Raw genomic sequence first — 16,150 nt, forward strand, 5'->3', positions numbered from 1 at the left:
TACTTCTGCAGCTTTAGGTAAGTAAGGTACAGTCAGATTATTGCAAAATAAATCCCAATAGGACCTTGGTGCTAAGTGGATGTTCTCTTTGATCAAAGTCAAGTATTCCAGAGAACTGTGAAATCACGTTTAATATAGTTCTGAGCATTGTTATGTTGCTTATTTATAACTTCTATCTGCAAATGACTGATGTTAATGTATATTACAGTGCAATTCTAGTACTATAATATCATAGATAACAATATTAATGTGTCATTAATTCAACATCACTACTGCAGAGTGCTCCTTTTATAAAGCACTATGTAACCTTTCTAGTCTTGGTTTAACCGTATAAAGATCTACATCAGAATTCTCAACCATGATCAACCTGCTCTTCAACACCTGTGTGTAATCTGAGAGAACTCTGACTTTCATTGGCTGGTGGTTTGAATAGAGCCGGATAAACTGGTAACTAGAACGCAATGAAGGTTGGACACTCCTTAATAGATGAACTTGTCCACATTCAAAAGTTTGGCGTAAGTACTTTTTTTATTTTTATTTTCTGGAAATAAATTAATAGACCCTTCTAATCAGTAAGGGTGCATTAACTGGATCATAAATTGATCATATTTAACTTTTCATAAATTGATCATATTTTTAATACAAAAAAATACCTTTCAAAAACATTTAAACCTTTAGCGGCAGACGCCAAACATTTGACCCCTTCAGTGTATATACATATATAGACTTTTGTATGAAAAACACATTATCATGTCCTTTAAATATTATATTATAAAAAATAAATATTTAGATCAGTAAAGCTCTAATTATGGATGGGATGTTTATTTTCAAAAGCAACTTGATACTAGAAAATAAACTGATTTTAGACTGTTAACTGAACATATGTATTTATCTATTTATGAGTTTTGCCTGATTAGACTGATGTGATGGAAATATGCATCCATTAGTATCTTTCCATCACCATGTGGACAATTTAACTAGAGCCACCAAAGGATTGGAGCTTGGAATAGTAAAGACTGATCTACTTGAGTTCTGTATTAATGTAATGAACATTAGACTATTCTTCTCATTGTTTGACAGTTTGTGCTATAGCTGAAGTATACTATTCTGTCTTGTTGTTTTTTTAACTTTGTCATTAAAAAATAGCTTTTTTGTGACATAATACATGACAAAGAAGCCCTTGAAGCCACTTAATGCAATTCCAGTGAAGTAAAATAAAGCTCGGTTGGACAGCTACGCAATATGAACTGGATTAAGTTGACTTTGTAAAACTGAAAACTATAGAACTGCACAGATGGAATGAATAGGTTCCATTACTTTATTTACTGAAAATGGGTCTGTAACTGGTCAAATTAATAAATGGGTCTGTAACTGGTCAAATTAATCGGCATTAAAGTGTTATAGAGATATCTCTTCTGTGTACAGTGGTGATGCTGTGAGTTATTAGAGAAAAGTCCCGTGTAATCGCAAAACACTTTTTCTCTTACAATCTTGAGGTCAGCAGTTTAGCAATCACAGCAGCTGAGAGGAGTTGCATCTCCAGTCCCTTCTAAGGAACACAATGGAGGAAATTTAACTTGCTCAGTCAGGTGTATTCTGTAATAAAGGATGGCGAAAAAGAATACGTGTTCACAGTAATTCATCACGTGGTCAATTATCATAGAGTATACTAGCGTCTGCCTAAAAATTAAACCCCTCCCTCGCTTGCCCGCGCAAAATACAAATCCTACTAAGGGGAAGGTTTATGAATATTAATTAAGCAAGGCTGACGACACTTCCATTCGACCAGGCAATTCCCCTAATTAATATTCATGAGTCAAGTCTCTCTTTTCGGCGAATCATTTCGCCCTATGGGGAGAACGTCTCGTTACGTCATTAATATTTATGAGCCAAGCCTTCACCGTAGTCCGTTTCCAAAAACTGTCAGACTGACCGGGTGGAGAATGCAGTAGATAAATGCATCGTTTCTATCTCCATTTCTTTTCTATAATAATTCGAGGCGTCCAGCAGATTCGTTTAATGAATGAAATGAAAGGGAAACTCTAAAACAAGTTTAATCTCATCATTACACGGAGAAGAGAGAGTGTCTTCCGGACTGTTTCGTTTATCAACGCGGGATTTTGTTGTGGATACTTTGCCCGGTTCAACCTTGTGCCGCCAATGACAAGTTCAGCACCGCGTAACATCCATCTCACTTTTACAGGACTACCATGGGGCTTTGGGTATCAATGAAGTGGACAGATTTCTCGTTTTCTCTTCAGCATCCGAGTCCTTCAGCATCGGAGTCTGTTGAAGCCGGTTTAACCTGTACTACTCAATTGTCACGTGTAACGAATTAAAATAGTAGCCTACAAAACATATTTGCTGAAATATTCTTTCTGGACTGAGAAATCTAATTTAAAGCCTGGTAAATCCTGATATTTTGTAATTGATGAAAGTGCACATTTCAATTCATTGCATTTGAATGAAATCCTATATTTTAATAGACACTAGTATTTTCCCTCTTAAATAAGCCACTAAAAATTTCCATGCTGGTCCAAGCTGGTTTGGAGCTGGTCTAGATGATAGCAACATGGTCTATTGATGAATCTGCTTGACCTAGGAAGGCTTTCTGGTTAAGCTTTATCCAGATGCTAGTGTCTTTTTTGTGTTTATTTTGGATGTTTATCAAAATATCAAGATGAACTGGAATGGCATACATATGTATACATTTTGACAGAAATCCAAGATGACATCGGAGGTCAGCCAGGTGTCATTGAGTGAGCTTCCCATGGACAACTGGATGTCCCATCTGCCCAGTGCACTGTGGGATACCCCTCTCTGTCACATGGCAATTCCAGGTATTTACCCTCACGTTTTAATTTATACATTCACTATTTGCATGCAAAATGATTTTTCTTGTTTGGCAGATTTAAGATCTGAAAATTTTCTTTTACCCACAATTCTGGACTTATAATACATCACTTTATGGTTTCAATTTAGTATGTATTAAATGAGTGGATATTGTTATATTAAGAGGGTGCCATTATTAATTGATTAAAGTGACCACATTGTTTTTGTATTGTTTTGTTTTTACAGTCTGCTTATATTTTCCTTAGACATTTTAGTTCAATGCCATTAGTGCTCGTGGTCATTGTGTCATTGTCCTAATGGGTTTGTAGGGAGCCATAATACCATGACCTACAGTCTGGATAAGAATGACCGCTCTCCAGTGGACTTCACTCAACCAGATATGTTGAAAAAGCTGGACAAGTACATGAAACCCATCATAAGGCCATTTGTATACAAGTGGGCAATATCACAGGTATGTCGTTGCAGATTGTTGTCAATGAGTAATTTTTCGGAAAGTGCTTTTTTATTTTGGATTAGTTATAAATTCAGTAAAATGTATATAATAATCACCATTAAATGTTATTTCATGTAGGTTTCTGCATTTTCAATTGGATTAATTTTTGGACAATGGTTGCACCATTCACATTGTCAGTTACATACAAATAGTAAACCATCTGAGTATATTGAAAGTCTTGTTGTCCTTCATACAGTATATTGAAATACAGAATCACTAATGCTATATCAGAATTTATATCTAGAAGTGTTGAATTTTTATGGTTGAAAAACCTCAATAATGGCTAAGTATGTAAAAGCTGAAAAATTGGGGGAAAAAATGCAATTATGCTGGTTATGGTATCAAATCTCTCGTGAGGTTATAGACCATTTCATGTCAGCATGCATCAGCAGATTCCTGTAGAGCATGAGTCTCTGAAATCTATGAGCATGAGGGGGAATTAATTCCCGTCTGCTGTCCTGAGGAAATCAGTCAAGCACTCAGTGGCTTTGCTACAGTGAAAGCTCTGAGAGCACGATGATATGAGATAGTTATGACAAAAGTAACACTGATGGATGAGCACATTGTCCCAAATCTGTAGGTGAGATAGTGTTATCTTTTTTTACAGAGATGATTTTCACATTCGTTGGTTTCACGGACACTTAATGATTGTGCTTTACATTATTTACCATAGGAGTCTAGCATTAGGGAGCAGTTAGATTCCGGAGTGCGATACTGTGATCTGAGGATAGCACATCGGCCTAATGACAGCTCAAATGATCTCTACTTCTACCATGGTGTTTATACCACTATAACTGTGGAGGTAAGACAACTGACTGCACAAAATGAAAACAATTGATTAAACATTTAAAAGCATTTCCCATCTTGTCTATTTGCTGTGCAATCTGATAAGTGCAGTAGTTCTAATCTGATTTTGACGTTTGAAGAACATATATAAATGTTTTTACTCTAACCAGTATCTTGTGTTATTTCAGATGGCATTAAAAGAGATCAGAGAGTGGTTGGATGTTCATCCAAAGGAAGTTGTCATCCTCTCATTTAGCCACTTTCTGGGCCTCAATCAAGAGCTTCACACACTGCTCGTCTCAACTATAAAGAGCATTTTTGAATCCAAACTGTGCCCCAAAATGGTATGCATCCATTTTTATTATTTAATTTTAGAAATAGATGATCAGATGTGGCATCAGTAAAAATATGCTTCCAATATATATATATATATATATATATATATATATATATATATATATATATATATATATATATATATATACACTTCTGATTTTTCTGCAAGGAGTGTGTGACACTACAGAAATTATGGAGCCAGGGTCATCAAGTTATCGTTTCATACGAGCACGATATTGCTAACTGCCAAGGAGAATTGTGGTTCCATATACCTTATTGGTGGGCAAACAAGTGCAAAGCTGAAGCGCTGATCGAGGAATTTGAACGTAGGAAACAAAATGGCCGACCAGGTTATACTTTATAATATGCCATGCATTTTTAAAATATATTTTATTCAGTCTTGGAAAAGTGAAATTAAACATCAGTTCTCATGTGCATTGTTTTCCACAGGCAGCTTCTTTGTGACTGGCATCAATCTTACTGAAGATCTGAAGTACATTTGCTCCCATCCCACAGACTCACTGAAAGATATGGTGATGTCTGCATATCCCGCATTACTTAGTTGGGTCAAGCAACAGAAGCCTGGTTCTAACACTGGTTCCCTCAACATCATAGCTGGGGACTTTGTGACAGAGAGCTGGTTCATACCAACCGTCATTGCACTGAATAAAAATCTGCCTTGAGCCTCTTTTAGTCTGCACAATGTATTTAACATTTAAAGAAAGAAGTGTTTCATGTTCTTGTGATGGTTTTTTATACTAGTCAACTTTGCATTTTTTATGAGGGTGCTTACACACTATTTATGCTCCGTCAGCTCCATTCATTTTAATAGGGATGGTGCATTGAAAGGATGTAGTGAGTCATTTTGAGTTATGGGTAGAATATGTTGTAATGCACTGACTATTATGACTTGAACTTACTGTCCTAAGCTTATTTATGCAGTTTCCAATATATACCTCTGATTTTGCTAAACTTTTGATTATTTTTAAGGACCTACTTCCAAATGGATGTCATTATCAAGATCCAGGTTACCACTACTTTACATTAGCACATCACCGGATACATTAAGTTCCCTGTGGCCATCAAGAGTTTGCATGAGAATTGCTGAAGTCTACTCAATGCAAGCCAGGATTATCAAACACTCAGGATTGTTCATTCTCTGTGATAAACTCTTTTCTACTGTGTGGAAAGCAATGGAAGTACATGTCTGCATGGTGCACAGTGAAAAGCATGAAAAGACACTGGAATATTTCTGTAGTTGCACACGTTCTCTTCCATAGTAGCATGTTAAGCCAGTTTAATCACATGTTTGCATTACAAACAAATATGCTTATACTAACAAAAATATCAACAGTAGAATGGCATATCAATTGTTCATATTTAATGTCTGAATATTTACAATAAATATCCAGCAATATTCATAGAATTGTGTTATGAGTTAATAATGACCACAAAAAGAAGCGTGAGAGCAAGAATTAGGATTATGTGAAAAGCAGTATTTCACTTTGCTTGTGCTATTGATTATGGTCACCAGATTACTAAATCATGGCAAGTAACATATGCATAACATGACTTTTGTGTTGCCATACATTTCTAAAGGGCAAGCTTATAAACTCAGTTTCATACATATGCTCTGGTCAAACTTGATTATTTACAGTATAATGGTAAAATACATAAATAATATGGAAAATGTAAGTGTTTACTTAATATTTTTATATTGCTTGTAATATATAATTTTACCACTAGCTGACATTTCATTTAGAGAAAGGGGGGAAAAAAACGAAAACCCCAAGAATATACTTATTTTTATTTGTGAAAATTAGTTAAGTAGTCGGGAACAACCCCCAACAGCCCCCCCGCCCCACGAAGAAATGACATAATTTATATATTTAAGCAGAATATTAATACATTAACCTATGTTTTGGTGGAAATGAGCCTCCATATCCTCTGTGGACTACAAGTAAGTTACATTTTGTTTAAGAATTCTTTATTAAAACTAATAAATGTAATGTAATTTATGTAATTTTTACAATTTATTTAATATTTTATTGCATAGAACATGTGTTTTGTGTGTGAAACATAATGAACCCTCATTTGTTTTCAGGTAGCCATGATGCAATGAGCTACTGTCTGGATATCACTTCTCCACTGCTCCGATCTGAGTCACACACATCTAGGTTACTGGATGGAGTTTTGTGCTGTTTCACCCGGCCAGCTAAGATGGGCTACCACTCAGGCAGGCTTATAATTAATGGTTATTTTGACTGCTTACAAAGCTTACTATCTCAAAGCAGAGATAGAACAAAGCGTCTCTCCCTTAACTCTAAAAGATACAATTTATGTCTTGTGCAAATCCATGCGTTTTTACACAAGAAATGTATTTGTATCATTGTTTCAAAGCCCTTTATTGTGTTATAATCAGGTCCAAACCATTGTGGAGTAACTTACAGCAGGCATTTGATACATTGATCTTCGAATTGCCCACAAACTGATTCTTCCAATGAACTTCACTTCACTTTGGCTCTAATCTGTGCCCTTGCTACATGAGAACCATTTGGTTTTTTTCAACATAATCAAAATTTCACTTACTATCAAGAAGTCTCTAATTCTCAGCAAGGCTGCATTTATTTGATCAAACAGTAAGAACAGTATAATGTGAAATATTAGAAAACAAAGTGCTGTTTTCTATTTTAATATATTTAAAAATGGCATTTATTCCTGTGATGCTATAATCTGAGTTTTCTACAGCCTTTGCTCCAGTCTTCAGTGTCACATGATCCTTCAGATATCATGCTAATAAGATGATTTGGTGCTTTCTTGTTATGTTGAAAATAATTTTGCTGCTTCATATTGTTGTGAAAAACATGATACAAGATTTTTTTTTAAAGAAGGAGAAAAAAAAAATTATTTAGAAAGAACACATTAAATTGATCAAAAGCGACGAGAAATTTAAAACATTTGTTTTAAAAAGGTTTCTATTTAAAATAAATGCAGAATTCTGAAAAAAAAAAAAAAATAATATATATATATATATATATATATATATATATATATATATATATATATTGCCACTAAAGAAAGAAGCTAAATCCTTTTTCAACATGAACAATAATAAGAATGATTATTAATAATTGAGCACTAAATCAGCATATTAGAATAATTTCCGAAATATCATTTGGGACTGAATACTGTAATGGCTGATTTTAAAATATATTAAAACTTTTCAAATTTTTATATTTTAAATTGTATTAAAAATATTATATAATATTTCTGTTTTTACAGTATGTTCAACTAAATGCAGTTTTGGTGAGCATAAGAAACGTATATTCCAATCTTTTGACCGGCAGTGAAGAAGAAAACAAAATAAAGTTTGCACTCATCTGAACTAACACTTTAAACTAAAACAGGTTTAAATGTTACTGGTTTGTTTTGACTCATACATATTCTTAAAGCAGGTCCTTTTGACCTTTTGTTTGGTTTTAGCTGAAAAAAAAAAGAAAAAAAAAGATGGTTCCTCATACCTCTGCTCTTAAATATCTGATCTCCGATCAGCATATTTCTGTCGCACAGAGGGGTTTTTTAGCAGGCCTGAATTTAACAACAGATCGATGCTTATTGCCTCACACCCTCGGGTGTCTCTCCGAACTCTGACCATGGAGAACTGGAACTGCGTGAAGAAATGGCTAGAAGATCAGAAACCAGGAGCTGAACCCACATGTCTTAACATAATTGCAGGTGACTTCATTGGTTCTGTACCATTTTGTTCACTTATCATTGCTCTCAACAAAAAATTGCTTAGTTTATGAAGTAAATGAGAAGTTTTTGTACACGTGACGGTTTCATTTAAGGAATCAATCAACGAAGGTTTACAAAATTAGCATGTTTTCTAGTGAACTAAAGTGTATTCAGACTAATGCCTAAATGTGCAATATTCAATCCCCAGTATGTTTACATGTGCCTTTTACTGTATAATTATGCCTGATGAATTAAGCATTCTTTAAAAAAAAAAAAAAAATTTACAGACGTATTTTCTACCAATATTTTTTATATATTACAATATATGTTTGATTTTATTGTTATAAAATACTGGTTTCGAGATATTTGAAATACACTGTTAATAAAGCAAATACAAATTTATTAACATCAATTATTGCCCTGATTGTGTGATTTATTTTGGATGATGTGGCAATGGCTGTGAAACTGTAGCCATCTGTTAATTATGTGATCCTGTAGCGGCCATATGTAGCTTGACTAATGATGACCTTGACGTTGGCGGTGCAGTCGTCGCCCACATTATCCACAGCCTGAACCATCACCTCCTTATACAGCCAACTGTGAAGGGCAAAGGACACCAAATTAAAAAGTCTGTGGATAAGATAATATGTTCCCTTATAAATTTTTACATAAAAGGTACGCTACTTGAAGGCTGTTGAGCTGCACATTGTTTGTTTGTCACTATATTCAACAACAGCTTCTTCAATCTTTTCTTTTAATACCTCCAGTCCATGCGGTTTCAGATCTGATATTGGAATATCCTCAGGATCACTGACTTCTAGACTGGAATTCAATAGTCTTTCTGGAATCTGTAGATTATTTAGTAAAATTAGTACATTGACCTTTTGATTCACATATTCTGCATGTCGGATGTCTCTCACATGAATTATGAGGTCCTGCAAAAGGAAAGGGCATTAAAACTTTCTATAACATTTCTAAAAAATAAAAAAAGCTTGTTAGCGTTGTGCCCTGGGTATAGGCCTATACAGAATCTTTTACATCCTACAGCGTGGCAGAGAACAAGTTATAACTCACGTCCAAATCATGCAACATTCAACGTTTTCGTAAGTAGAAACGTTAAGTCCACCTAAGGGGAAATCAACAAGAAAAACATTTATTTTACTGCAAAACTCAGCATGTTTGGGTACATCTTCGTCTCTTGTGAATGTGTTTAACACGGGCGTTTGTTAAACTGCGCCACCAGTAGATGCATTATTACATAAATGATTTGAAAAGTATGTAGGCTATGCTTTATAAAATGGTTCAACATAATCCATTGCAAATTGCTAATTTTGCTAATTTTGAATGCATTTTAGTAGGTGGAGATGCATTACCATTAGAGATTGTCTTACTATTAGGAGATACGAGCTGCAGTTATTATACAGTCTATGGCTGTAGCATAGATAAGTGTTTGCATTGGAGAAAGCATAACGGTCATCTTGGGTACTGTGTGTCTTAATAACCAATCACGTATATCTATCATAGACTGTATAAAAACATATCTATAACGGATACCATAGGAATGACAATTGCTACTGAATCCCAACTGTTGCAAGAAGTCAGTGACTTCTACTTCCAGTGAAAAATATGGCATTTAATAATCCATAATCCAGGAGTGCTTCAACTCCCCTTATGGATCTGGGTTCTTTGCCGAGTATGCTGAAAAGATCCCAGGAGAGACCACACAGGTGTTGTCGCAGGCAGCCAAGGAGTGTGGGGTTTATTTAGTGGGCGGTGAGACTCTCAGACACAAATCAGCATGTTAGTGTATTTGATGCCATTCATTTCAATGTCCCTCACATGACTGTGTGTTTTTTTGTAGGATCCATTCCTGAGGAGGACGGAAGAAAGCTCTATAACACCTGCTCAATTTTTGGACCTGATGGAAAGCTGCTTGTCAAACACAGGAAAGTAAGTAACAGTAAAGGCATTTTTGTGTTACACAAGATTCCTATTTCAAATAAATGCTGTTCTTTTGGACTTTAAATTCATCAAACAATAAACATTTTTTTAAATCACAGTTTCAAGATAAATATTAAGCAGCACAACTGTTATCAACATTGATTATAATAAGAAGTGTTTCTTGAGCTCCACATCAGCATATTTAAATGATTTGTGAAGGGTCATATGACACTGAAGACTGGAGTATTCACCTTTGCCATAACAGGAACAAATGAAATTTTAAAATATATTATAATTCATTTTAAATTGTAGTAATTCTTTGTAGTTGTATTCTTTGTATTTGAGTAAACAGTCTGGCTTTGGTAGAAAAGAAAAAACTAAAAAACTTTTATGCATTTGTACTCTTTTATCTTCATTTCCCTTCAGATTCATCTTTTTGATATTGATGTACCAGGGAAAATACGGTTTCAGGAGTCTGAAACACTAAGTCCGGGAAACAGTTTATCCATGTTTGAAACCCGTGAGTGTGTATTATAGAAATCTTGTCCATGTTATCAATGAACAGACAGTATATTAGTACTATATTGCTTGTAGGACAATATTCGATTTTATTTTTTCAGAATCAATGTTGGGTATATATTAGCCATTTTTTTTGTCCATGTACATTTCCCCATTATTTTTATATTTAGTTATCTGTAAAAACACTAATGATTTAACAACAATGTTGAAATCTTTAGCAGACTGAAACTGAATATCAATTCTCCATACTGTTCATTATAATATTATTGTAACTTTTAAAATAATTTATTTAAATTTGAGTGTTACATTTTTAATATATCTAGGGAAAAAAAGTATTTAATTTTAATTATCAGCTATAACAGCTGATCAGAAAGTGCCAGAATATAAATATCAGTGCATTCCCAATGTTACCTGTATATTTTTGCTCTCTCAGATCATACAGTTTATGTATTTCATATTTATTGCAGCATTTTGCAGAGTAGGTGTGGGAATATGTTATGACATCAGATTTGCAGAGTTGGCACAGATCTATGCTAAAAAAGGTAAGAATTTCATAGCAAAGTTTTGTTAAAATGTAATGTAGGTATTCTTGATATGATTTCCTCATATCTTTGTCTATGTAGGTTGCCAGCTTTTGGTATATCCTGGTGCCTTCAATATGACCACGGGTCCAGCTCACTGGGAGCTGCTGCAGAGGGGGAGGTCAGTATCTCAGACCACCTAGGGTCAATTAACTATTCTGTTCCCCATGCACGCTGTAAGACGGTTTGTGTCCTTTACACAGGGCAGTGGATAATCAGGTCTATGTGGCGGCTGCTTCACCAGCAAGAGATGAAAGCGCCAGCTATGTGGCCTGGGGTCACAGCTCTGTGGTTAACCCTTGGTAAGTGCTTTCTGTCGGGTTATGCAATTACATGACATTTACTTTTAGTCGTTTAGCACAGGGGTTTTCAAACTGTGGGTCGCGACCCACTCGTGGGTCACGGAATGGAACAAGGTGGGTCGCACAAAGTCACTTGGCTGCAGCTAATTTTGCGTTTCAATGACACACAGACACTAACACAGTTCAGTCTAGGGCTGCACGAATGTGACGAGTGGGGCGGGGCCTAGTGCCATGGGAACAGAGCTAGGCCGGTGGAGTGATTGGGAAATGAGCAACACTCACCGGTCTCAAGAACCACGGAGGAGATCGGAAAGATACAAAAGAGGAGCGATGACAGTGAAGGACGAGAGAGGACCAGGCCTGGGTTTTATTTTGTGTTTGTTTTTTATTTGTGCACGGCAGTCATCCGAGAGGGGCTGTCGCGCTGTTTTGTGTTTATTTGGTTATTAAAACTTTGTTTGATTGTCCGCCGGTTCCCACCTCTTTCCACGAAGGAGTCATCGAGGCGGTGGGCTGGAGTGAGTTCGCCCCCCCCCCCCCCCCCGGCAACTCACTCCAGCCCACCACATCGAGCACCCTCGGCGGCAGACTCCTTCGCCCTGCTCGATGGCACTGCGGATTCACCCCAGCGGCGAAGGATCTTCGGCAGCGCGCCCCTCCTTCCTCCCTGGCTTCGGCACCAGTGTAAAACATTAAAATCTTCACAATCACAGGAAGAAGGAGGCGGGAACTGGGAACCCACTCATCACAACGATATAGCCCACCAACATTAATAATGAACTGCAATATCCTTAGTGTGATTTTCAAATTGCAATTAAGTCCGTGTGCGTTGCGTGTTTTGAAGGTCTCAGAGCAATGTCATTAAAAGGTTCAATCGGTCTTTTTTTACCTATTTCACAATTATTTTAATCTCCAAACTGTTTTAGATAGTTCTGCTTTGCTTCTTATGCTTTTCTAAAAAAGTGTTGGATTGTGCTCCGTTCTCGCCGACACACACGGAAGGATCATGAATGCAACAAAACACAGCAGCGCAGATCACACTTCACTGGAGTGAGCCTGCTTCACGTTTTTATGGACACTACATATTTTAACGCCAGTAAACAAAAATTAAAACTTGTAAATTTGTAGTGAAATTTTCAGTTGTACTCTAAAATAAAATGGTTATTTTTCTTAAATACTTAATTTCTGTCATAAAAATTTTAAGTAAGATTAGGTTTAAAGTAATTTCACTCGTTGTTTTTTTTTTTTTTTTAATATTTTGGTGGGTCGTGAAATATATTACACTTGTCTAGGTGGGTCGTGGAATGGAAAAGTTTGGGAACCACTGGTTTAGCAGACGCTTTTATCCAAAACGATTTACAAATTAGTACAATGGAAGCAATCAAAACTAACAAAAGAGCAACAATATGTATGTGCAAAAAACAAGTCTCGGTTAGCCTAACGCAGTACACGTAGCAAGGTATATATATATATATATTAGGGGAGTGATTAAAAACAATTCTCTGATGCATTGCGATTCTCTCTTCAATGATTCTGAACATTTCTTTCTGACACATGGCACATGTGTGCTCTAGAGACAATCGCGGTAGGTTTCGTTGCACAGAATATGCACTTTGAGACACGCACACATTGCTTGACAGTGTGTGCTTCCACCCGCTGTTATTTCAGTATTTTATTTTTTAGATATGCTTTCATTTATGCCGTTTGGAACGCAGTACATAGAAGATGCATGAAACTCACGTACTGGCAGACTTTCAAGTGTGCTTTGTGTTTGATGACCTGAAGCTCGATCGCGGCTGTGGTTGAATGCACTTGCATTTCCAAAAAACTTTATACGAAATTTATGTAAACACAGTCAGTTATGTTTGCAGAACAGAAATATAAATGTGCATTAGTGTGAATAGCTTTTATTATAGTAATAATCAAACAGAAATAATGCTGAGGAAAAAATAAAAACCCATAACAATGATTGTCTGTAAACTTTCAGATAGCCTACTTAAAGAAAACTTATTTTTTTAAGAATTATTTTAAAAAGTAGCCTGCTGATATAATTTAATTTAAGAAAATTAAGTAAAATTTTCACAAAATAAATTTGATATAAAATGAATATGAAAATGTAGCCATGTGTAGTAATACTGAATATTGAGAAAGTGACGCATCGTGATAACGAGTTGAATTGTAATTGTACGATTGATAATCGTAATTGAATTGAATCGTGAAACCAGTGAAGATTCACACCCCTATTTTTAAGACGGCAGTACTGACTTCCAACTATAAACAAAAATCATAGAAACTTCAATTTTGCTTAAATGTAAAGTTGTAAAGGTGTATTTGCACAGCAGAAGAATCAATTAGGAAAAAATGTAGACCAAGAATCGTTTTGGAATCAGATCGTGACTCCCAGAATCGAAATCAGATCGTGAATTGCCTAAAGAAAAACAAAAAAATTAATTATGCATGCTTTTATGGGTTACTATGATAACAGTGCTCTCTTTCCACGCAGGGGGGAGGTAATTGCCAAAGCTGGATCAGAGGAATCTGTTGTATATGCTGACATAGGTATATTTCACCGCTTTACATGTGTTTAAATTGACAGCTGTCAATGGGCATAATGTAAACGTACTCTTTCTCTTCTGTTTGTAGATCTGCAGTATTTGGCCGATATGCGTCAGCAGCTCCCAATCACCACACAACGACGGAATGATCTATATAGTGTTAATAGTGTTCAGGAGGGCTGAACACTTGTTCACACAAAGCAAAGGGTACCACACACAAAGATGTTTTAATTATTGTGAAGAACAAGCGCTTCACAATTTGTTGTCTTTTGCTGATTCTTTTACAACTTTATTATACAACTATTATATTTGTAATCTATAAGAGTTTTTTCAGTGGTAAAAACATTGGACGGTTATGCCTGGGCTGGTGAAATGCTGCATCAGTGCAAGAAAAATATTAAGCACGATATTGTTAAGTTGTTGATATTATCAAGTGGTTTCCAAATCAAAATAATTATATTTTATACTGTCATTTTATTAAAGCCAAAAGAGATTAAAAAGTATCTGGAAATTGTTTACTTCATATTAAGTTGCCTCGTTTCTTCTACCAATTACTGGAGTAATGTTGTACATATAACATGTGTGTTATATGTTACTAATCCTTTTACAATTGTATGTACAATTGTATCCCTTAGGTCTTTTATTTTCAATGTCTGAAAATATTATATAGTGATTAAAAGGCAAATGTGTAAAGATTTTCTTTCTGCCACATTTAGTGCTGCTGAATATATTTTAATTCTATTTAGTCTCAACAGCACCCCTCAACAGATAACAGTGAGAATGACATTACAGTGTAATGTTACGGCCTTCTTTCTAGTCTAGAGGATTTGTGGGAGGCATAACAAAGAAAAGTAAATGAAAATGGATTCGATTAATATTAAAAGGTAAAAGAGAACAAGGAGAACACACTTCAGTCCTTAACCCCAGAGTGAAAACTTGACACATTTTTTTAAAAGGAAAATATATCTGACATTTATTAAGTATAGAGCATAAGCTGTGACAGAAAACAGGGTCTCAATTGATTGAGGATAGCCGAAAAAAAACAAACAAACTAAGGATTAAACTAGAAGATTTGACTAAACTATACCCAAAACAAAGATGAAAATTAACATAAACTTCCATGAGCTTCCTCTTACCAATAACCAAGAGAAAAGGCATGCAAAAATAAACTATGCACTCTCATGTAGTTAATTGGAGCACTATATGCAAGTTAATTTTGAAGTTTAAGAATATACACCTTTTAATTACCCACACAAGCTAAGTAAGCTAGTTAACAACACACAGACAATACATTTTTAGTTACACACCTATGGATTATCTATTAGGCAGCACTAACAATTGGCAATAAGAATCAATTCCTAAGTACAACAGAGCTACTAGCAAGGGCAAACACAAGAACTTTTCATCCATCCATGTTTCATCCAAATATCTTAAAATGGTACAGAATGTATGTGTATGAATACTTAATAAAAAGTGTGCTTGAGCTGTTTATCTCTCTATTTTGAATACGAATACATTCATTTTTCGGCCTGTTTAATTCAGTTGTGCTCAGAAAGCTCTCAGGTCTTTTGTTTAGCTTTCTGTCTGGAAAAAGGAGGGTATTCAATGAAAACAAAGAATAAACCAGTGGCCTCAAATGAAGCTTGTACCCACTCATGCTGATTCATCCTCTGAAATGAAATTGTGAATCACTTCCAGTCAATCGTAGTTAATAAGCATTATGTAAGTTATTTGTATCAACCCACAACGCCTTTCCAAACCATGTTACACATCAGTCTCGTGAAGGAAATCCCATGCTCCATATCGAACATGATCATGTCAGTGCCGTAGCTGCATGAATGATCTGCAAAACAAAGGAATGATTGTCATATAACAAATTTACACAGATCGTCAACTAAATAGGACTTGGGTACCTCCACATCCGTGTCGCTTTCTTTTTTGATCTCAGTCCCATTTCTAGGAAACCCAGAGATGTAGCCACCAGCAAGAAAATAATCACACACTGAGCAGCGCTGAAGACCCACATGTGCTCTGACAGTCCCTCTCATG

At 35.5% G+C, this 16,150-nt stretch overlaps 2 protein-coding genes across 4 annotated transcripts; both read left to right on the forward strand.

The window, feature by feature from the left end:
• The first annotated feature begins 467 nt into the window (after window positions 1-467).
• On the forward strand, window positions 468-5,320 carry LOC132151788 (PI-PLC X domain-containing protein 1-like). Of its 3 annotated transcripts, none has more exons than XM_059560152.1 (7): window positions 468-515; window positions 2,720-2,840; window positions 3,162-3,304; window positions 4,020-4,148; window positions 4,321-4,476; window positions 4,638-4,818; window positions 4,919-5,320. In XM_059560152.1, exons 2-7 carry the CDS (start codon window positions 2,729-2,731, stop codon window positions 5,149-5,151), a joined length of 954 nt encoding a protein of 317 aa, XP_059416135.1. In that variant the 5' UTR covers window positions 468-515; window positions 2,720-2,728; the 3' UTR covers window positions 5,152-5,320. The 3 variants fall into 3 exon arrangements, with proteins under 3 accessions (XP_059416135.1, XP_059416134.1, XP_059416136.1); XM_059560151.1 differs by lacking the exon at window positions 468-515 and adding an exon at window positions 1,907-2,407; XM_059560153.1 differs by lacking the exon at window positions 468-515 and adding an exon at window positions 1,907-2,167.
• A 4,526-nt stretch (window positions 5,321-9,846) lies between these two features.
• Window positions 9,847-14,498, forward strand: LOC132152296 (omega-amidase NIT2-like; the record flags this gene model as incomplete). Its single annotated transcript, XM_059561096.1, has 8 exons — window positions 9,847-9,976; window positions 10,065-10,153; window positions 10,571-10,664; window positions 11,131-11,205; window positions 11,287-11,365; window positions 11,448-11,546; window positions 14,050-14,105; window positions 14,190-14,498. Coding segments are annotated over 8 exons (717 nt in total), but the record flags the coding sequence as incomplete, so codon positions are not given.
• Window positions 14,499-16,150: the final 1,652 nt, after the last annotated feature.

Source organism: Carassius carassius, chromosome 10 (genome assembly GCF_963082965.1).
Source record: "Carassius carassius chromosome 10, fCarCar2.1, whole genome shotgun sequence".
Classification (NCBI taxonomy): Eukaryota; Metazoa; Chordata; class Actinopteri; order Cypriniformes; family Cyprinidae; genus Carassius; species Carassius carassius.

What these genes read in the sequence shown, in the direction of transcription:
- LOC132151788 (XM_059560152.1), top strand. Translation starts at nt 2,729, where the DNA reads ATGACATCGGAGGTCAGCCAGGTGTCATTGAGTGAGCTTCCCATGGAC. An exon ending in CTGTCACATGGCAATTCCAG is followed by an intron (nt 2,841 to 3,161) that starts GTATTTACCCTC and finishes ATGGGTTTGTAG; the next exon opens with GGAGCCATAATACCATGACC. An exon ending in CCAAACTGTGCCCCAAAATG is followed by an intron (nt 4,477 to 4,637) that starts GTATGCATCCAT and finishes TTTTTCTGCAAG; the next exon opens with GAGTGTGTGACACTACAGAA.